Genomic DNA, 22,156 nt, shown 5'->3' with positions numbered 1-22,156 from the left:
ACCCACGGCTCAATGTCTTACTCGATATAGTTCAAGAATGCCGCTAGACTCATTTGGAGTATCGAATTTATAGCGGAAGGCACTTCCACTAATATTGTACAATACACGGCACACCTATCCAGAATAATTTTTTTTTTAATCAGAGTGATTTCCTTCTCAAATGAGCGTTGTGCCGTTTACAGCCCGGAGCTTGTGGTGGAAATTCCACGTTCATATCGTGCGGAAGACAACCACTTCAACTCGGTACCTAATTTATCGACCCTGGATGGATGATGGGCTGAGTCTACCCCACCAAGATGGTTCTGAACTTGCAGCCTTCAGATTGCCAGCCCCTATAATGTCGTATACAGCACGACATTCCTTTAACCGTATGAATCCATGTACGTGTGTGCAGCCGTACCCCGATTTACGTCGGGATGGGGAGTGGTGGTACGTTCCTGAAATGTGCGACGACGAATATCGAAACGACGTTAATCAAAGCAATGTACTGGGCAGTAGGTGGAGGCCACGGCTGGATACAGAGAAGGACGGTTGATTCTGTCAGCGACGTAAGTACGGGCGTAGAGGCGACGCAAATCGGCTAGCGGTGTTAATAATAGTGACAACGTAATTGCGAAACGACGTGAAATGGGGGAGACGTGAATCTGGGAATCGCCGTACTCAGGAGGGATGGATACATACTGTACAGGGCGAGCTGGGTGTGACGTTCCGCAATCATACCCGAACACAGCGTGCTGGACTGTTCAGACTCAAATTAAGCACAAATGTATGTACCCATTATTTATACCACTGCATAGAGAGAGAGATACGGGGGAGGTGACAGGGGGAGAGGGAGGGGCGGGGGTTAAGAAACTTGCCCTTTGCTTGTGAAAATATTTCACCCGGAAAACAAAATCCCCTTGAGATGCAGCATCTCGTTTGCAATAGGTTCTTTGGTGTCAATGGTCTCAGAATCAGAATATGTATTCATGCTGGAGGAATCCGATGAGCTCTTAAGATATCTCTTGTTCACAGATGTCCGTGCGTAGCAAACACGTAATGACACGCGCATACAGACATTTGAAATCTGTAACTCGTACAAGAAAAAGAAAGGAAAAACAATTCATCGCATTCGTCAATAACCGCTGCCTTAAAAGGAAACGTTTATAGTAGGCGACGTTTCGGGCGATGTACCTTCTTCATAGCCAACGGGCCACTTCTCAAAACGTCGCTTCTCATATGCGTCTTTCTTTTAAGGCCTCAGTGTTATTGACGAATGTGTTGCTTTCGTTGTGTTAATTGGGCTTGCGAACCACTGGAAACGGATCAGCAGCAGCAGCCTCATCGCCAGAGAATGTGCCCAAGTAAGCATCGATATCGTGAATATCAAACACTGCCGCGTCGGGTGACAGAATTGCCCCTGCGACCTCTGAATTCATTGCGCTCACCATTACCCATTACACCACGGAAGCATCGGAGATAAAAAAAAACCTTTAACCCCCCCCCTCCCCATCGAACCCCCACCTCGCACTCCTCCACCCAACCCCGCGCTCCCGTGTAGCCCTTCTCTCACGGATTCCCTGTCTCTTCATGCGCAGTAGCAGCAGTGGCAGCAGCAGCAGTGGCAGTGGCAGCAGCAGCAGCAGTAATCGCTGACCATATTGCGTGCGCATAGCCCCCTGTACAGACACCGGCACACAAACACACACACGGGGAGTTGCGCGATTCAACTGTGAATCAACATGATCCTTTAAACAGCTTCGAGTCCCCGTTAGGACAGCGGGTGTTTGGTTCGAGGTAAGATTTTATCTGCGTACACACACACACGCGCGCGCGTGTATTGCCCGTGTTACATTTCTATAATTGCGTTTCACGCAATGTATGTGCATTCGTAAAAGTGTCAGCCCAGTCCTGTCCAGCACGTGTGATGATTTGTTTTGTTAAATGGTATCGAATGGGTCTGATATGCGTGCTACGTATACGAGCAAAACAGGATGGGCGAGAAGTCCCTATACCGGTCTATGTTAGAAGTGTTCGCCGCTCGCAATGTTAAAGGGGTATAGGCATTTCTCGCCCAACCACTCAGTACACCATCGAGCGTTTTGGTTTCGAGTGTAAATCTATGTCGTATAGATCGCGGCGTGTAGTTTGATGTTGTACATTGTGCTATCAATAGTGATGTTGTGTACGTGATGATGATTCACATTAATTATACAAGCAGTGTTTAGAGCAGATGAGTATAGGGAGTGGTGGTGCATTGGTTTGCGCGCTGCGCTCCAAATCCAGCCGTCTCAGCTCCATCTCGGCTACAGCGATAATATCCGTAGGCGAGCGATACGATGGACCGGTTCTGGCCCTCCTCTAGCGCCACTTAGCCCTAAATCATGATTCCGATGCGATGTGCGAACATCAGCATCAGAGTCATTAAAAGATGCTTGCTCACATCACCAAATAGTACGTTTGATCACACGGCGGGAACATTGGCGTGTGCGTGAGCGTTGACTCATCTCAGCCTTGAAAAGAGGACCCGGTGCTGCGTGTGAAAAGCAATTGTTGGGAAAACAAAGGTAGCCGGGCGTGGTGCTATCTCCACCGCCAATCTCTCGTGCCCCGTGCCGACTTTCATTGGTGCTTTGCTAATAGTATCTGCCCCAACAGCCCTGTGTAGGCTATGCGGGAGTGTGTGTGTGTGTGTGGGGGGGCGGGTTATTTGTCTTGTGTATGTTAGAGAGAAAGTGAGTGTGTGTGTCTACATTAGCGCTGGGTAGACAAAGCCGGGGGGGGGGGGGGCGGGTTGCGCCTTCGTCTTTGTGTGTCTGCCGTGTTATTGAATCCGCCGTGACGTGAAGGACGGCCCCGTGTGACTTAACCAGCGATGAATGGGTCTGGTCCGTAACGCTGATACAGACTGGCTTTCAATTAACAGTTCATCTATAGAGGTCGAATGCAACTTCACGCGCGAAGGTCACCGCCGCTGCGCAGGCGAGCGAGCAAATGCAATTGATTCGTCACTCAGAGCAGGCGACGGTTCAGCCGAGGCAATACAATGAAGGGGCATTCCAATACTCTTCGCCCTGGTTACCATTTCATAATCGCGATGCCGTGTGGCGGGTGACGAGCCAATGATCCCGAAGAACAATTTGTGCTCATTAACGCGTGCGCCCGACCTGCTGCCGTGCCACGTGGTTGAGCGTCATCACAGGGCCGTGAACGAAAAATACAGAAGAACAACTGGGAAATGCAGCGTTACCCGTTGTTCAAACGCACAATCCCCAATGGCAATGCCTTCAAAAGAAGAATACATATAATAGGTGACGTTTTGGAGCTATGGCCCTGCCCAGCACGAGTATTTGGAGTTTATTCTGTTTTGTTATTTGTGTGCTGAGCACCATTGCTAACGCACAAGGATCAACGCGTGCATTGTTTAAGCTGTCGCGCCGGGTTGTGAGTCCAGTGAGGTGACCACTACACCGCGACAACCACCCATCATCCCCCGCTGCATAATTCACTCGCGTTGTTGAACTACTTACCGGATTAATAAATCGTTGGATTGAACAAAGAGTTTCCCTCCCACCTCGCCTTGCGTATAACCTACGCGGCATATTGCAAATCTCATTTTCGGAAAGCGATAATGAATCTCAATGGGTCTCTCTCGCCTGCCAGAGGGCGGCAATGATTGATCAATTATTTCAAGGCAGAGGGCAGTTCCTTAACAATGCTATGCGGATTTTGAATGCAATGCCAGTGTACCCACGCTCGCAGTCGCCCTCGGCCAAAAACATATCATTTACTTTATGTACAACCCCCCCCCGCCCACACCAACCCACACCCGTCTTTTAAATGAAACCATTTGCGTAGAAGTGGCTATCGAGTGTGCAGGTGGTGCAACTGCGCCAATGCCCATAGGCGTCGGTCCACAAAGAGAAGGGGGCGAGTGGGGGATGTAATTGGACAGGTGACCCCATATGTAAATACTTGTATCAGGGCCCGTGTCAAGCACACCACGCTATTGCACTCAAACAAAGACCCATGGAATTACACAGAGACCCATAGAGTTGCACAGAGACCCAAGGACTTACACAGGAACCCATGGATTTGAAAAGAGACCCATGGACTTACACAGAGACCCATGGAATTAGACAGGAACCCATGGATTTGGACAGAGACCCAAGGACTTCCACAGAGACCCATGGAATTACACAGAGACCCATGTATTTACACAAAGACCCATGGACCTACGTATAGATACACGTATGATGTGTGTGCGTGATGAGTGGTGAGCGTTTCCATGGCCAATTACGCACACACTCGCCTTCACCACCACCCTCCTTCACAGCCGTACACACACTGCTCACCCTTTAATACGACTCTCCAGCTAAATCTCGAAAGACAAAGATCCAGCCGTATAGCCTTTACAGACTGTTGGGGCAAGTGATGTTAGCGAGCACCACCTATGAAGGCCCGCACTGTACACGAGGGAGGTGGGGTACATAGCACCACACCCGGCCACCTTTGTTTCCCCAATGCTGCGTATTACACGCTGAACCGGATACTCCTTGAAGGCTGTGGCTGAGTCAACACCCACGCACACGTATGCACACAAAATGCGAAGATTCGTCCGCGTAATCTTGTCGGCTGTTTGGAGCAAGTGATGTTTGCGAGCGTCTATGTCTGATGATCGAAACAGCGCTTGAAAGGGAGATTTCGTCAGCACCGCATTACGCCCGGCCACCTTTGTCTCCCCAAGTGCCGATGCTCACACACCGCATCAGCTATTGTAAAGGCTGAGCATTCTCAGCGAAGTCCAACAACCGGGTCATGGATATCACTCGCCGCTACTGATAGTCGTGGCCGCGAATGAAAACTCGACTCGTTTGATTCCGAGCGAAAGTCCGTGGATAATTGCGTCACCACTCCTTACGCTCGATCGTGTTTCGAACTCCGCTCATCTTCAGCTCCGCACTGCATTGTCATCTCCCAGTTGCACATTCGCGCTCGCATCTCCCTTCCCGTGTACTCTCCGCCCCCTCATCTCCCCTCGCAAGCACTCGTCCACATCTCGCTCCCCACGAACTCTGCTTCCCCAGCTCCCCTTCCACGTCAATCTCCCTCCGTCACAACTCACCGATCCCAGATTATTTTTCACAACAACGCTCACAGTTCAGCTGCTCCTCCCCGACACCTCGCCCATCTATCTCCCCGTTCGCTGCTCTCTCTCTCCTCTCTCCTCAGCTCTTCTTCCAACCTGCTCACTCCACACCGTCTCTCTCTCTCTTCCTCTCCCCACAACACACCTCACGCACCGCTCTTCCCCACCACCTTCGTTGGGACATTTTACATTGAACGCGTGGGGTCGAGGGAGTCCAGTAATGAGACGGAGCACGTGGCTCCCCTCCCTCACTCGCTCGCACACGGGGACGTCTTCACGTGTGACCCGTCAGGACTTCGTGGTGCGACACACAGACCTGGTAGATTTACACAAACGAGAGTACAGGCGAAATAAATACAATAAAGATGAATCGCAGGCAGCCCAGCATTGCGATTTCTTACAAAATGGGGAGGTCTCCCATCCAGCAGTGGATCAACCACAGGGTTGTACAGTATGTGTGCATGTGTGTTGAACTTCTTTGGTGCCGTACGTAGCCAACCGTGCTAACCGAAGATGCACGCACATAGGGCATGGTTACTGTTCTCGCGAACTTTCACTCGCGGATGCCTCCACCCGTGGTGAGGATTCGGTCTGCCAGACTGTGGCTCACAACAAATCACCCACCCACCCACGCACTCACCCCACTCACTCACTCCACTGCAGGTCACGACAATTCACCCACCCACTCACCCACTCACTCACCACACTCACTCACCATATCGCTGATCACCTAAGTTCACCCACGCACTCACCACACTAAATCACCACACTGCAGCTCACAACAATTCACCCACTCACTCACCCACTCACTCATCCCACTGCAGCTCACAACATTCACCCACCCACCCACGCACTCACCCCACTCACTCACCCCACTGCAGGTCACGACAATTCACCCACCCACTCACCCACTCACTCACCACACTCACTCACAATATCGCTGATCACCTAAGTTCACCCACGCACTCACCACACTAAATCACCACACTGCAGCTCACAACAATTCACCCACTCACTCACCCACTCACTCATCCCACTGCAGCTCACAACATTCACCCACCCACTCACGCACTCACCCCATTCACTCATCCCACTGTAGGTCACGACATTCACCCACCCACTCACGCACTCACCCACTCACTCACCACACTGCAGGTCACGACAATTCACCCACCCACTCACGCACTCACCCACTCACTCACCACACTGCAGGTCACAACATTCACCCACCCACTCACGCATTCACTGCCCACAATCACTCACCCCACTGTAGGTCACGACAATTCATCCACTCACTCACCACACTCATTCACCATAACGCAGATCACCTCAGTCCACCCACTCACTCACCATACTCACTCACCACAGTGCAGCTCACAACAATTCACCCACTCACTCACCACACTCATTCACCATAACGCAGATCACCTCAGTCCACCCACTCACTCACCACACTGCAGCTCACAACAATTCACCCACTCACTCACCAAACTCACTCACCACACTGCAGCTCACAACAATTCACCCACTCACTCACCACACTCACTCACCACACTGCAGCTCACAACAATTCACCCACTCACTCACCACACTCACTCACCACACTGCAGCTCACAACAATTCACCCACTCACTCACCACACTCACTCACCACACTGCAGCTCACAACAATTCACCCACTCACTCACCACATTCACTCACCACACTGCAGCTCACAACAATTCACCCACTCACTCACCACACTCACTCACCACACTGCAGCTCACAACAATTCACCCACTCACTCACCACACTCACTCACCACACTGCAGCTCACAACAATTCACCCACTCACTCACCACACTCACTCACCACACTGCAGCTCACAACAATTCACCCACTCACTCACCACACGCACTCACCACACTGCAGCTCACAACAATTCACTCACTCACTCACCACACTCACTCACCACACTGCAGCTCACAACAATTCACCCACTCACTCACCACACTCACTCACCACACTGCAGCTCACAACAATTCACCCACTCACTCACCACACTCACTCACCACACTGCAGCTCACAACAATTCACCCACTCACTCACCACACGCACTCACCACACTGCAGCTCACAACAATTCACCCACTCACTCACCACACTCACTCACCACACTGCAGCTCACAACAATTCACCCACTCACTCACCACACTCACTTACCACACTGCAGCTCACAACAATTCACCCACTCACTCACCACACTCACTCACCACACTGCAGCTCACAACAATTCACCCACTCACTCACCACACTCACTCACCACACTGCAGCTCACAACAATTCACCCACTCACTCACCACACTCACTCACCACACTGCAGCTCACAACAATTCACCCACTCACTCACCACACTCACTCACCACACTGCAGCTCACAACAATTCACCCACAAACTCACCACACTCACTCACCACACTGCAGCTCACAACAATTCACCCACTCACTCACCACACTGCAGGTCACAACAATTCACCCACTCACTCACCACACTCACTCACCACAGTGCAGCTCACAACAATTCACCCACTCACTCACCACACTCACTCACCACACTGCAGCTCACAACAATTCACCCACTCACTCACCACACTCACTCACCACACTGCAGCTCACAACAATTCACCCACTCACTCACCACACTCACTCACCACACTGCAGCTCACAACAATTCACCCACTCACTCACCACACTCACTCACCACACTGCAGCTCACAACAATTCACCCACTCACTCACCACACTCACTCACCACACTGCAGCTCACAACAATTCACCCACTCACTCACCACACTCACTCACCACACTGCAGCTCACAACAATTCACCCACTCACTCACCACACTCACTCACCACACTGCAGCTCACAACAATTCACCCACTCACTCACCACACTCACTCACCACACTGCAGCTCACAACAATTCACCCACTCACTCACCACACTCACTCACCACACTGCAGCTCACAACAATTTACCCACTCACTCACCACACTCACTCACCACACTGCAGCTCACAACAATTCACCCACTCACTCACCACACTCACTCACCACACTGCAGCTCACAACAATTCACCCACTCACTCACCACACTCACTCACCACACTGCAGCTCACAACAATTCACCCACTCACTCACCACACTCACTCACCACACTGCAGCTCACAACAATTCACCCACAAACTCACCACACTCACTCACCACAATGCAGCTCACAACAATTCACCCACTCACTCACCACACTGCAGCTCACAACAATTCACCCACTCACTCACCACACTCACTCACCACAGTGCAGCTCACAACAATTCACCCACTCACTCACCACACTCACTCACCACACTGCAGCTCACAACAATTCACCCACTCACTCACCACACTCACTCACCACACTGCAGCTCACAACAATTCACCCACTCACTCACCACACTCACTCACCACACTGCAGCTCACAACAATTCACCCACTCACTCACCACACTCACTCACCACACTGCAGCTCACAACAATTCACCCACTCACTCACCACACGCACTCACCACACTGCAGCTCACAACAATTCACCCACTCACTCACCACACTCACTCACCACACTGCAGCTCACAACAATTCACCCACAAACTCACCACACTCACTCACCACACTGCAGCTCACAACAATTCACCCACTCACTCACCACACTCACTCACCACACTGCAGCTCACAACAATTCACCCACTCACTCATCACACTCACTCACCACAGTGCAGCTCACAACAATTCACCCACTCACTCACCACACTCACTCACCACACTGCAGCTCACAACAATTCACCCACTCACTCACCACACTCACTCACCACACTGCAGCTCACAACAATTCACCCACTCACTCACCACACGCACTCACCACACTGCAGCTCACAACAATTCACCCACTCACTCACCACACTCACTCACCACACTGCAGCTCACAACAATTCACCCACTCACTCACCACACGCACTCACCACACTGCAGCTCACAACAATTCACCCACTCACTCACCACACTCACTCACCACACTGCAGCTCACAACAATTCACCCACTCACTCACCACACTCACTCACCACACTGCAAGTCATCTCACGTCTCATTCTGCGTCTCCTCTCGCATCGCTCCCACGTTGGAACTCCGTCACGTTGTCTCCCCCTCCCCCTCCCCAAGCTCGAACCTTGCGAAATTCAACAACCCAATTAACCCTTATATATGCCAACATGTAAACACCCTCTTCTTGGTTCTTTCGATAAAGTCACGTAGAAGGGAAGTAATAAAATAATAAAAATAAAACATAATAAAATCTATTAATTCTCACGACGTTTCGGCTACAACGCAAGCAGCCGTCTTCAGGTGAAGAATGAGACACTGCCAAGCTAGGAGCTTATATATAAGCTGAGTTGGAGGTGGAAGAAGAAGAGAGCCTTAACAAAAGAATGTGCATATCAAGAGGAATTTAGCATATTCATGGAAAATGCGTAGGAGGTGGGCGGGGGGGGGTTTCAAAGTCATATTATGCCCATGCATTATGCAGGATCAGCAGCACCAAAGGGAGGGGGGTAGCATTAACAAAGGGAGGGCATGTTTATAGTATGTAGAAGCAATGAAACATGTGAATGGGAAAACGGTGGCAGGGGATCCGCAGCGGAGCAAATAATGCCTTCCCTGTGGAGAACACAAGATACACAGTTAATGCCAGTGAGTGGACTGCGGTCTGAAAGTCACCATAAACGTGAACAACAATCAGTTAAGATCCGAAGTGGTTTATTACGTCCTTCCAATGATTGCTGAGCCAGAATCCATCTTCTCGGTTGAAATTGTCTCTGTGTTTGTATATGTGGATCGCCTCATGAACGAATCTCTCATGGTAGCCAGATGGCTTGCAGAGAACCTCTGTCTTGGAGAAGTCAATGTCATGTGAGCCCACTGAATTGTAACAGTGATCTGCCACGGCTGAGGTGTTTGTCCTACCGTGTTTCAGGTCTGCTTTATGCTCACGGATGCGGTCCGAGACATGTCGTTTGGTTTCTCCAATGTAACTGCTACCACAGAGGCAACTTAGATTGTAGACGCCAGGGTACTTTATGTCTGGAACCACGTCTTTTACAGACGGAACCAGATCACGGATTTTATGTACTGTGTTGAATCGTACCTGAATCTTGTGTTTAATCAGGATTTTGGAGATCTTTTTTGTGACCCCAGCAATGTAGGGTAAGGGGATGGTTTTGGCAGCTATACAAAAATAAAAAGAGACCCCTTTCAAAACCATCACCTTACCCTACATTGCTGGGGTCACAAAAAAGATCTCCAAAATCCTGATTAAACACAAGATTCAGGTACGATTCAACACAGTACATAAAATCCGTGATCTGGTTCCGTCTGTAAAAGACGTGGTTCCAGACATACAGTACCCTGGCGTCTACAATCTAAGTTGCCTCTGTGGTAGCAGTTACATTGGAGAAACCAAACGACATGTCTCGGACCGCATCCGTGAGCATAAAGCAGACCTGAAACACGGTAGGACAAACACCTCAGCCGTGGCAGATCACTGTTACAATTCAGTGGGCTCACATGACATTGACTTCTCCAAGACAGAGGTTCTCTGCAAGCCATCTGGCTACCATGAGAGATTCGTTCATGAGGCGATCCACATATACAAACACAGAGACAATTTCAACCGAGAAGATGGATTCTGGCTCAGCAATCATTGGAAGGACGTAATAAACCACTTCGGATCTTAACTGATTGTTGTTCACGTTTATGGTGACTTTCAGACCGCAGTCCACTCACTAGCATTAACTGTGTATCTTGTGTTCTCCACAGGGAAGGCAATTTTTGCTCCGCTGCGGATCCCCTGCCACCGTTTTCCCATTCACATGTTTCATTGCTTCTACATACTATTAACATGCCCTCCCTTTGTTAATGCTACCCCCTCCCTTTGGTGCTGCTGATCCTGCATAATGCATGGGCATAACATGACTTTGAAACCCCCCCCGCCCACCTCCTACGCATTTCCCATGAATATGCTAAATTCCTCTTGATATGCACATTCTTTTGTTAAGGCTCTCTTCTTCTTCCACCTCCAACTCAGCTTTTATATAAGCTCCTGGCTTGGCAGTGTCTCATTCTTCACCTGAAGACGGCTGCTTGCGTTGTAGCCGAAACGTCGTGAGAATTATTTGATTTTATTATGTTTTATTTTTATTATTTTATTACTTCCCTTCTACGTGACTTTACCGAAAGAACCAAGAAGATGAATCCCTGCAGTCACGAAAGCTTTAAATCGAAATGTAAACACCCTGTTTTTTGCTCTCCGCTTGCCATATCTGCCCTTTGGGCATGCGCTTCACAGCAACCGTCATGTAAGATACAAACACCCGGGCAGCTCTGGGGCTCGTGTTGGAATTCCCTACTCGGGCAGAAGACTCCGTTCCCTGGTCTTGTTGACCCAACGGTTCGGAGCAGCAGGACTCTGCAGCCAATGTTGACCGTGGACGTCCTCGCATCTGGTCTATAAACGCAGAGGGTTTTAGAAGAAATCTAGGACGGAAAAATACACACTGCTTCGCTAACTCGCACTGACCGGCGTGATGAAGTATGGCCTCAAACAAACTCTCCATGTCGGGCTGTACGCCATTACGTGCCTTAGGCAGCGAACTGGAGCCTGGCGCTTGATGATGACGTGAATAATAATTATATCTTGACTTAAAGCTTTCGTGACTGCAGGGATTCATATTATTGGGTCTTTCGGTAAAGTCAAGTAAGATAGGTTCAAAGAAAATAATACAAATTAAATTGTATTTTCTACCTACGTGATTTTACCGAAAGAACCAAAGAATATGGATTCCTGCAGTCACGAAAGCTTCAAATCTAGATTAAAATTATAACAAAATAATTGTATTAAAGACCCAATAATATAATAATATAAACGACATCGATTCGTAACGCCCCTCCGCACTGTTCGCTTCTGGCTCTCGTAGAGAGAGACAGAGAGAGGACGACTCAGAGGCGCGGGGGGGGGGGGAGGAACCGCAGACGAGTGGCAGCGGGGAGGCAGCAGCAGCCACGCGATAAGCCGGCGCTACCCACAATTTCCCGATCTCTGCGGTCCTCTATGTATTCGGGTGTCATCGGCCAAAAATTGGAGCGCGCAGAGAACACCCACGCGTGCGAGGGGGAAACATTCTATCCCATACGGACCGAGCAGGTGGAGGCCGCATTTTTGCTGTACCGCCGTCACCGGACGAGCCAGGGAGCCCGGCTCCTCCTCGACGCACGCGGGAATGGAGATGCACCCCATCTGTGTGCGGTCCGCCAACCATCGCTGCCTCCACAGTGCTGGATTACAGACCACCTGCAGAGCCACCACCGTCACGGTCGTTAAGCTGATGGTCAATATTGCATCAAAGGAAGACCGTGGAAAAGGTTGAGACTAAAGAGTTCCGAGGTCACTTACCGACCGAGAGCCATGACAGGCAGTGGTTGAGAACAATTGGGGAGGCATTCTGTTCGACCTACAGGCTCACAGCTGCCAAATAGAATCAATGACGATTGCGTTTCAGGTAGATGCACTGCCAAACTGTGACCGAGGAAATATCTGGTGAGCATCTCGACACGTGAATCGTTTCTGCATCGCGAGCATCACGGCGACTTAGAATCGAGGAGGAACATCGCAATTCTAAGAGCGGAGCGCGGAGGGTCACGTGTCCCCTTCTCAACAACGGCATCGAGTAGAAGTGGTCAGGAAGAGATGACCGTGTGTGTGGCATTGACTGTGCTCACCTCTTGACCTTGACCCTGATACATCAGAAGATGTGAATATATATTACGAGCCAATGAGCGTTGTTACAGTTTTTTCAACGTTTCCCACAATGGGTGGCTGATGTGATGTGCAATCCCCACTCTCTCTCTCTCTCTTCCCCTTGTCCAAACACGACCTGTTTCCCAATCTGTGGTATTCGCTCATATTCCATCACGCGGGGATTTGCAGATGGCTGAGAGGCATTACGCAGTTTCGTCGGTGTTTCAGGTCAAGTGACAACCTCTCAAAACGGGCTGCATTCGAACGCATTTGGAGTGGGGAGCGTCTCTTTGTTGCGGACTGATGTTGCATCACTCATTCATGTTCCCACGTTCGGTTCTGGAGTTCTAGGCGGAACGACGGAGGTCCACCCGTTCAATAAATCGGTAGGGAGGTGGCCCGGTGGCACAGAGGTCACAGAAAATAGACTGTACCTTGTGGAAACATAGGTTCGAATCCAGGCAGCCGCCTGTGACTAAACCGGAGGTAAAAATTTAAATAAATTAAATCACGACGTTTCGGAGGCAACACAAGCTTCCGTCTTCAGGTGGAACCGTCACAGCAACATTACTGAGTCAAGTAATTTTTTTTTATTTTCTCGTAAGTTTATGGTATCAGCCCCGATCAACAATGACTGCACACACACACACAACACGCACAAAACAACGCAGACAATTAGGTGGTGATATTAGTTTGACTTAATTCCGCTTAGGAGAATAAACATTGCTTTTGGTGGCAGATCAGATGCAAACGTGCTGCTACGCCACTTGCCGTGCTCCGCTAAATGGGTCTCGCGAGTAAACACGCAGAGTGGGGCCAACGTTAGAAGTCGTTCATCAACTTTTGCATGTTTACTGAATCAGAGGTCAGCCCTGTGATACCCGCTTCCCGTGGGCCGTTTTCTAACAAGCAGTTGGTTGTTGTTGTTGTTGTTGCTTCGCCGCTTGCGAAAGATCTGGCCGGATTCTTCATCCCATGACGGAACACGCATACAGCGTCACGACGCATTAGTGAGAGAGAGAGAGAGAGAACACAAACAAAGGGGGAGGGGGGTGGGGGAGGGAATCAGCGCCGAGAAATACACAGCGGTGCGCTGTACAGTATTGTTTCCGCTCCGTAAATACAGATCACAGGCGGGAGACAAATGTTGATCTCACGACTTCGGTATCGTGCGCGCGCGCGTGTCCGTGCGTTGCTTGTTTGGCATGCCGGCTTCGGTGCTGGTCAACCCACCCGATCGTGTGCCGCGTCCACTCAACGTCAGTGCTACGGGGACGTCCATAAGTGACGTCACGCACCTAGGGGGGGGGGGGGGGGGTTCAGATATTTGTGACAATGTGTGACGAGGGGGGCTGGGTTGAGAAATGTGACGTCACGTCAAAATGCGCAACTTTAAATAAATATAGACAACACGTTCTACTTAATTAAATATGCTTTTTAATAAATGTTTTCTCCGACATCATCATAGTGCAGCGGCACATTAAATACGCACTACAATGACAATTGCTTAAAGCGATTTGAAGCATGTTTTATTTTGACGTCTAATTTGAGGGGGGGTCTGACTTTTTGTGACTCCGAGTAACGAGGGGGGGGGGTCAAAAATCGTCCAAAATCGCGTGACGTCATTTATGGACGGCCCCTACTCGCCAACATCACTTACCCCGTAAGTCTGTTGGGGCTATAGGCGGGACCTGCGTCTTTGTGCGTGTTCGTGCGTGTGTCAATATTCCGAGAGGGAAAGCCTGTTTGCACGACCTTATCTCTCGCGCCCTTGTGGGTTTAGCCCAATTCACCCGATTGGGTGCGTCCACGGTTACTGTGCGCGTGCCGTGCGTGTGATGGTTTCGTTCGTGCAGAGAATCGGGGCGCCTAACGCGAACCCTGCCGTGTTCCGTGTTGACCTTCGCAGGTGCTCGCTGACAGCGCTTGCCGCGGATCTTTGTCGATACAAGAACGCGTGCGCGTTTGCGTACGTGTACATAACTGTGTGAAACTGACACGAAGCAATAGTACGGTGATATGAATGGTAATGATGATGATTTAAGGCTTTCGTGACTGCAGGGATTAATATTCTTGGTTCTTTGGGTAAAGTCACGTAGAAGGTAAATAATAAAATAATATTTATATAAAACAATATCAATTCTCACGACGTTTCGACTGCAACACAAGCAATCATCACCAGGTGTGAAATCCACAGCAAGAAAATAAATAAAATAAAATTTTCTTGCTGTGGATTTCACACCTGATGATGATTGCTTGTGTTGCAGTCGAAACGTCGTGAGAATTTATATTGTTTTATGTTTTTATTATTTTATTATTTCCCTTCTACGTGACTTTACCGAAAGAACCAAGAATATGGTAATGATGATGATGATTATTATCATCATCATCATCAGCATCGTTATCGTCGGACTCCTTTAACCCCTTCCCAATCCCTGCAGGCAGCAGCCGCGATGGCCTCGGCGCTCGTCGAGAGGGGCCCCGTGGACGCAGCGCTCCTCTCCTTCGCCTTCAACCTCACGCCGTGCAACTCGAGCGGCCGCGACCTCGGCTCGGCCGCGGTCGGCTTCGGCGTCGCGACGTCCGCCGGCGGAGCCCACGGCGGCTCGGGCGAGCGCTGCGTCGCCGGGCGGGGTGACCGCCCGGCCTCGTGCGGGAACCCAGCCGCGGGCGTCGTGGGTGTCGGTGACGACGACGACGACTCGGCCGCCGCCGCCGGTCACCGCCACGACCCCCTCCACGCCGCCAGCCTGGCCCTCTCGTGCCTCTACGCGGTGTTTCTATTCCCGGTGGGCGTCCTGGGCAACTCGCTCATCATGGCCGTGAACGTGCGCGCACGCGAGCGCGGCCGCCTGCGCCGCAAGCTCAGCGTGCCCGACCTCTACTTTGTGAACCTGGCCGCCGCCGACCTCATCCTGGTGCTCGGCTCGCCCATCGAGGTGTTCAACGTGCACACGGGCTACTACGACGCGCCGCTGCTGTGCGCCGGCGTCGCGCTGTGCCTGCAGGTGAGCCTCTACAGCAGCGTCTTCTTCCTCACCTGGATGAGCGTCGACAGGTGCGTGGCGCTCTCGGCGTGCGGGGGCCGCGCGGGACGCGCCCCGATGCGCCGCTCGCAGACGGCGCGCGTGGCGTGCGCGCTCATCTGGGTCGCGTCGGTGCTCGCCACCTTCCTGCCGCTCGCCGCGTCGCAGCTGCGATGGCGTCAGGACAGCGACGCCAACGACGGCGGCGGCGGCGGTGGCGGCAACGACAGCGCCGCCAGCGGCAGCAGCAGCAGCAGCGAGCCGAGGTTCTGCTTCGCCGAGAGTTCCGCGTCGCGCTGGCTCGAGGTGACCCTCGGCTTCGCGGTGCCCTTCGCGATCATGGCCGCGTGCTACGCGCTCATCGCTCGCGCCCTGCGCGGCGCACGCGACCCGATCCTGCAGGGCGGGCGCCCCTCGCTGCCGCGCAGGAGGCACCGCAAGGCGCTGCGCATGATCGTCGCCGTCGTGGTGGTCTTCTTCGTGTGCTGGCTGCCCGAGAACGCCGTGGTGTTCGTGTCGCTCCTGGACGAGACGGGAGTGACGGCCACGGGTCGCGACCCGCGGTACGCGCGCTACTACCCGCTGCTGCGGCACGCCGTCAACCTCATGGCCTTCTCCAACAGCTGTCTCAACCCCGTGGTGTACGGCTTCCTCGGGGAGACCTTCCGGCACAAGCTGCGCGAGAGGAAGAAGCTGCTCGTGGACACGTGCTCGTCCAAGAGGAGGAGGATGGGCGCAGGAGGAGAAGGAAGAGGTGGTGGGGGACACCTCGTCAGGCACATCTCCCGCTCGGAGCGGCAACTGTACACTGTGCAGGCGGGGCAAGACCAGCTGGGTCACCAGCAGCAGCAGCATCAGCAGCTGAAACTCCAGCAATGTCTCGTAGCTCCATCGGAGACCCTGGAAGCACCCTCCGTCATCGCGATCCCGTTGCGAATCGGTGCCATGGATGTCGATAAAGGATGAGCGTCCCTCGAGAGGAGATGGCCAATGTCAGCTGCGCTCAGATGCGCCGCTTGCAATCGAAGCGTCATTATCATCTGCGGCAATGACAGCGATGAGCGGCGTCTATCCGGGCTTGACAGATGCTGCTGCTGCTGCTGCTACAAGCTACTGCTGTTGGGCTGTCCTCGAGAGACGAAAGTGAACTGGTCGATTCAAAATAAAGAGGGCTTCTAATGCTGGCATTTCTTTCCTGAAGGAGCCCAGTCGGCCAAAACGCCGAGATCTTCATTAATGCCGAGTGACAGTATTAGACGCCAGCTATTATTTTTGTTTCGGCTGTTACCTAATTTACGAGTTCATTAGAGTGGCAATTTGATAATGTACTCAAAAGACACGCCGACACAATCGCGTGAAGCGTATGAAAAACAATTATCTCGCGGATTGAATTTGTTAATTTATTCATTAATTCATTGATTCGCACGCGCGTAATGTCATGCATTATCTTACTATGTGGGATGTTGTGCTCGGCCTATATGGCGATTCAGAAATCCCTATACACAGTCATCACCGATTACCTACCACCACCACCTCGTCAATGCATCGTTCCTATATTACGATCTTTATACAGCATGAGCACAACTCCTGTTTGTGTCCGCACATATGAATAACGTCAACGTTTAGTCCATTGGTCTCGTAGATTTTCCGACCAGTGCTTATTTATATGGCAGCATTTGTATAAGTAAACGGACGGTTTCGACATGTTGGGTTTCATCAGCAGTCAGTCGTGTTCATCAGGCACTGCTGTAACCAGGGATGTAACAATTCAATGAATTGTCATGATTCGGGCGGTGATTCGACTTGAGAATCAATAAGTGTGTTGTTTAACAACACAACATTGTGGTGGATTGTAGTAACGCCTCTAGTGGTTACGGACTAACTGCATACAAACATATACGAATATAAAATACTCTACTGTAATCAATTTGCACGTGTGGAATTTGATGGATTTATATTCAGCTTAAGAATATGGTTTCATCAATGCATGACTACATCCTTATTCTTTCCCGCAAACAATAATAACGGCAATATTCTACGCAGGAGAGCATCAATCAGGCTAAACACCCTTTTTTCTTCTTGCAAGAGTGTCGCTGATGCATTGGGCTGTTTGGCCCATTCCATTAGTAACGAGAGCGTGGCATCGTGTGGGAGGAAACTGGAGCACGGGGAGAAACCCCACTGCGCATAAAGACCACGGGGTGACACGAAGCACCAACTATCGCCTGTCCACCTCCCAGGCTAACGCCTACAACAGCTGGACATATTCTTAGGTTTTTTTCGGTAAAGTCACGTGGGTAAAAATTTGAAATTAATAAAAGTAAAATAAAAATAAAATAAAAATCACGACGTTTCGGAGGCAACACAAGCCTCCGTCTTCAGGTGGAACCGTCACAGCACGATAGCTGTATCAAGTAAGAAAAATTCCAAGAAAACAGTCGTTGTATATATACTGGTTGAGGGTGGGAGGAGCCAAGGTAGGCCCTGGATATTATTATTGAGGTTCGGTGCGGCTGAAGCACGCTGCTAGGAATGAGCCTTTGTTGTGTAGACTGATTGAAAAAAGTTATTAATGTGAGGCTGATGTAAAGGTGCGTGTCAGCCTGCTGTGACGGTTCCACCTGAAGACGGAGGCTTGTGTTGCCTCCGAAACGTCGTGATTTTTATTTTATTTTACTTTCATTAATTTAAATTTTTACCTACGTGACTTTACCGAAAAAACCTAAGAATATGAATCCTTGCAGTCACGAAAGCTTCACATCTAGAAACAGCTGGCAAGCCCTGGTGGTTCAACTCATGCGAGAACTATTACCAGGCTCACTAACCTCTGCTTAACCTGGTCGACAGCCGACGAGTTCGTGTTGATTGTGGCTGAATTGATCACAGTCAATATCAATAACCATTGCTTGTCACTTAAATCCGACGTCTTATCTATGCGACGAACACGTGCAAGGCTGATATGAGTTTATACTCCCCAAATAATTAAAACTTTCCGTCGCTGTCAATAATGGTGGTTTGGAGGGGTTACGCCATCGCATCGAATATGGTGATGACGATGGTTTGTGTGTGTGTGCCTGTGTGTGTGTGTCTGTGTGTGTGTGTCTGTGTGTGTGTGTCTGTGTGTGTCTGTGTGTGTGTGTCTGTGTGTGTGTGCCTGTGTGTGTGCCTGTGTGTGTGCGCCTGTGTGTGTGTGTGCCTGTGTGTGTGTGTGCCTGTGTGTGTGTGCCTGTGTGTGTGCGTGTGTGTGTGTGCCTGTGTGTGTGTGCCTGTGTGTGTGTGTGTGTGCGTGGGTGTGTGTGCCTGTGCGTGTGTGTGTGGGGAGCGGGAGTGTAGCGGTTAGCGCGTTGCGCTATGAACCAGGCGACCCGGGTTCGATTCCCACTCACGGCCAACACCAGTGACAATTATCTGAACCGGTCCTGGGCCTCCCCTAGGTCGACTCAGCCTCAAATGAGTACCTTGTGCGGTGTGTTAACATCGCCACTAGGGAGAGAAAGGCTGCCGGGCGTGGTGCTGGCCACCCACCCCCTCTTGTACCGTTCCGGCCTTCATAGGTCCTCGCGAACAGCACTTGCCCCTACAGTCTATTAAGGCTATACGGGGGATCTTTGTGGCGGCGCACGCCTGTTATTCAGTGGCCAGGCATTGGCAGTACGGCAAGTGCGTTCGTGAACCCGTTTGACTCTCAGCCATGAGTCAGCCACGGTGACGGGATGTTAACTACCTTTCCTGATATGCAGGAGGTCGTAGGTTCGACCCTGACGCCTATATATCTTGATTTTGGATGTTTTCCCCGTGGTCGTGTGGATTTTTCACCGGGGTCATCTGGGTTTCCCTCCACATTTGTAAACACGCGTTTGGAGTATTTGGCTGCTGCTATAAATGTCCACGTGACAAGCCACTTGGTTGAGATTTCATTTGTGACCAGGTCGCTTCTGAAAAATATATATATAGCTCGGTGGGCCTGACCTGGTAAAATAAAAAATAAAATTTAGTTTTATATAGCTTAGTTTGTGCGATAAACCCTCGTATGTGTTATGGAATAATCTCCAGGTGCCCTGATTTCCCCAAAGGCGTGTATAAAACGCTCCAAAATGTAAAACAAACAAGTAAATAATGAATTGCCCATACTTCTCAATGCAGCAAGAGGTAAAGGTGCAGCCACTGCAATTGCTTCGTCACGCCACTGCTGGCGAAGTATACGCCTCGACGGGAGGTAATTCCATGGAGCCCCTTTCGAGGGTGCTTGGCCTACTCTTCCACACTGGAGGGACATCTCGGAAGAAGGTAGGTGTACCCACACTTTACCCCACCGCACGCGACCTGCCAATCGACTTACCGCGTTGTGCCCATTTGTACTGCGAATCAGACAGAGTCGGTGGGGGGTGGGGGGGTTTCAAGAAACTCGCTTCAACTGCCGCGCAGCGAGAGAGAATCCAAGTCCAGTTCGCTCACCATCGCAACTACGCCGGCATCCCCATATGCAGTACCCTCCGGCAGCAAATGAGCATCGATATTCAACGAGACTCATTTGCATAAAAAAATTATTGCACGATTTATATTATAATTGTTGTTATTATTATTCACTGTAAGTCGTCACCAGGACCGGAGGAATGGAAGCACTGCCCTTGATGTTGTAATTGTTGTTGTATTATGTAAAATAAATATAATGGACTGGCTTGGCAGTGATGCACAGGCGGAGATGATTTTAAAAAAAAACTGCACATTTGTCATCAGCACTGCCTTATAACAGAGAGATGCATAACGATGGGGTGATATTGTTGGCAGTGACCGTTATTCAGAGCGGAGAGAGTGTGCAGACATTGGCTCACTCGTGCCAATCAATCGGTCTGCTCTCTCTCTCTCGGCTCGACAGAAGGGCAATTGCTCAAACTCTAACCCAAGGTTTTCCAAACACAATTTCTCACGATCCTCCAACGTTCGCCTTTCAACGCTGTACCAATCGTCTGTCTCCAAATACTAAATAAACATGATTTACATGCTATATGCACCCGATGATTGGTGAACAATAACTCCAAGTAATACACAGGGTGCTGATTAACATTAAGGATAGAGATCGTTTGTGTGTGTGTATGGACGGTAGTGTAGCAGGTAGCGTGCTGCGCTACTCGAGTTCGATTCCCGCTTACGGCCACCAACACCATTGGTGATTATCTGAACTGGTTCTGGGCCTCCCCTAGGTCGACTCAACCGTAAATTAGTAACTGGTGCGGTGTGAAAACATCAGCATTTGGGATACAAAGGTGTCAACGCATAGTTCTGGCTACAACACCCCCTCGTGCGCTGTTCCGACCTTAATAGGTGCTCGCTAACAGCACTTGCCCCAACAGCATGTTCAAGGTTATAAGGGGGATCTCTGTCTGTCTACGCGTGCCAGCGGTCTCGGGTTAAATCATTGCTCCCGACGTCACGCCGGGTGGTCAGCAAACACCAAGCATGTGTAGGGACCTCATTTGAATTTCATCATCAGCCACATTGAATCCACTGCTGGATGAAAGCCTCCCCCGTGCTGTCACGATTCTCTCACGATTCCGTGATATAACAATCCCCGATACGCGAGCTGATTTCATCACTCCACCTTCATCGGTGGATGTCATCTCGGACGCGTTCCATTCCCTGGCTGCCGTTCCGTCATTATCCTTGACCAATCAGCCATCGTCCCTTTTCGCCTTGACCGTGTCCTGCCCACGAGTCTGAATCGTCACTCTTCTGCGTACGTTCTCTGATCTGCGTGTTCCCCTTTGCTCATCCGAGTTGACTTTAAAGCCACACTTCTCTGCGCAATTCTTTAGGTTTTTTGTTCCATTTGTATTGTTTGTTTAGCGAGCATGCTCCTTCTGAACCACGTCTCAGAAGGCAGCATGACATGCCTTATAGTTTTATTGGACACTTTTGTCAAGGCGCATGGGAATTGTTACTTTTGTCGACGATCAAGTTCAGCTTTCCAAAAGCACCGCTGTGAGTTTGAAAGGAGGCATCTTTGTTGTGACCTCGGAGTGACAGCACCAGGGCGGGTCGCGCCGACTCCAGTTCGGAAATCGCAGGCGCGCGCAGAGGTGCGAGTTCAACGCTTGCGAAACGCAACTCAAAAGCAAAATAAATAAAATAGTTGTGGACAATGTATGACTA

At 50.6% G+C, this 22,156-nt stretch overlaps 1 protein-coding gene across 1 annotated transcript; it reads left to right on the top strand.

Moving 5' to 3' along the window:
• Nucleotides 1-1,577: 1,577 nt before the first annotated feature.
• Nucleotides 1,578-17,911, top strand: GPER1 (G protein-coupled estrogen receptor 1). The gene is made up of 2 exons (XM_078861338.1): nucleotides 1,578-1,776; nucleotides 15,422-17,911. Exon 2 carries the CDS (start codon nucleotides 15,434-15,436, stop codon nucleotides 16,970-16,972), a length of 1,539 nt encoding a protein of 512 aa, XP_078717464.1. The 5' UTR covers nucleotides 1,578-1,776; nucleotides 15,422-15,433; the 3' UTR covers nucleotides 16,973-17,911.
• Nucleotides 17,912-22,156: the final 4,245 nt, after the last annotated feature.

The sequence above is a fragment of the Lampetra fluviatilis genome, chromosome 1, assembly GCF_964198595.1.
Source record: "Lampetra fluviatilis chromosome 1, kcLamFluv1.1, whole genome shotgun sequence".
In the NCBI taxonomy this organism is placed as follows: Eukaryota; Metazoa; Chordata; class Hyperoartia; order Petromyzontiformes; family Petromyzontidae; genus Lampetra; species Lampetra fluviatilis.
This window is presented reverse-complemented; position numbering and strand designations above follow the sequence as displayed.

Bases quoted from the DNA above. Each gene is read 5' to 3' on its own strand.
- GPER1 (XM_078861338.1), top strand. From the start codon at position 15,434: ATGGCCTCGGCGCTCGTCGAGAGGGGCCCCGTGGACGCAGCGCTCCTC.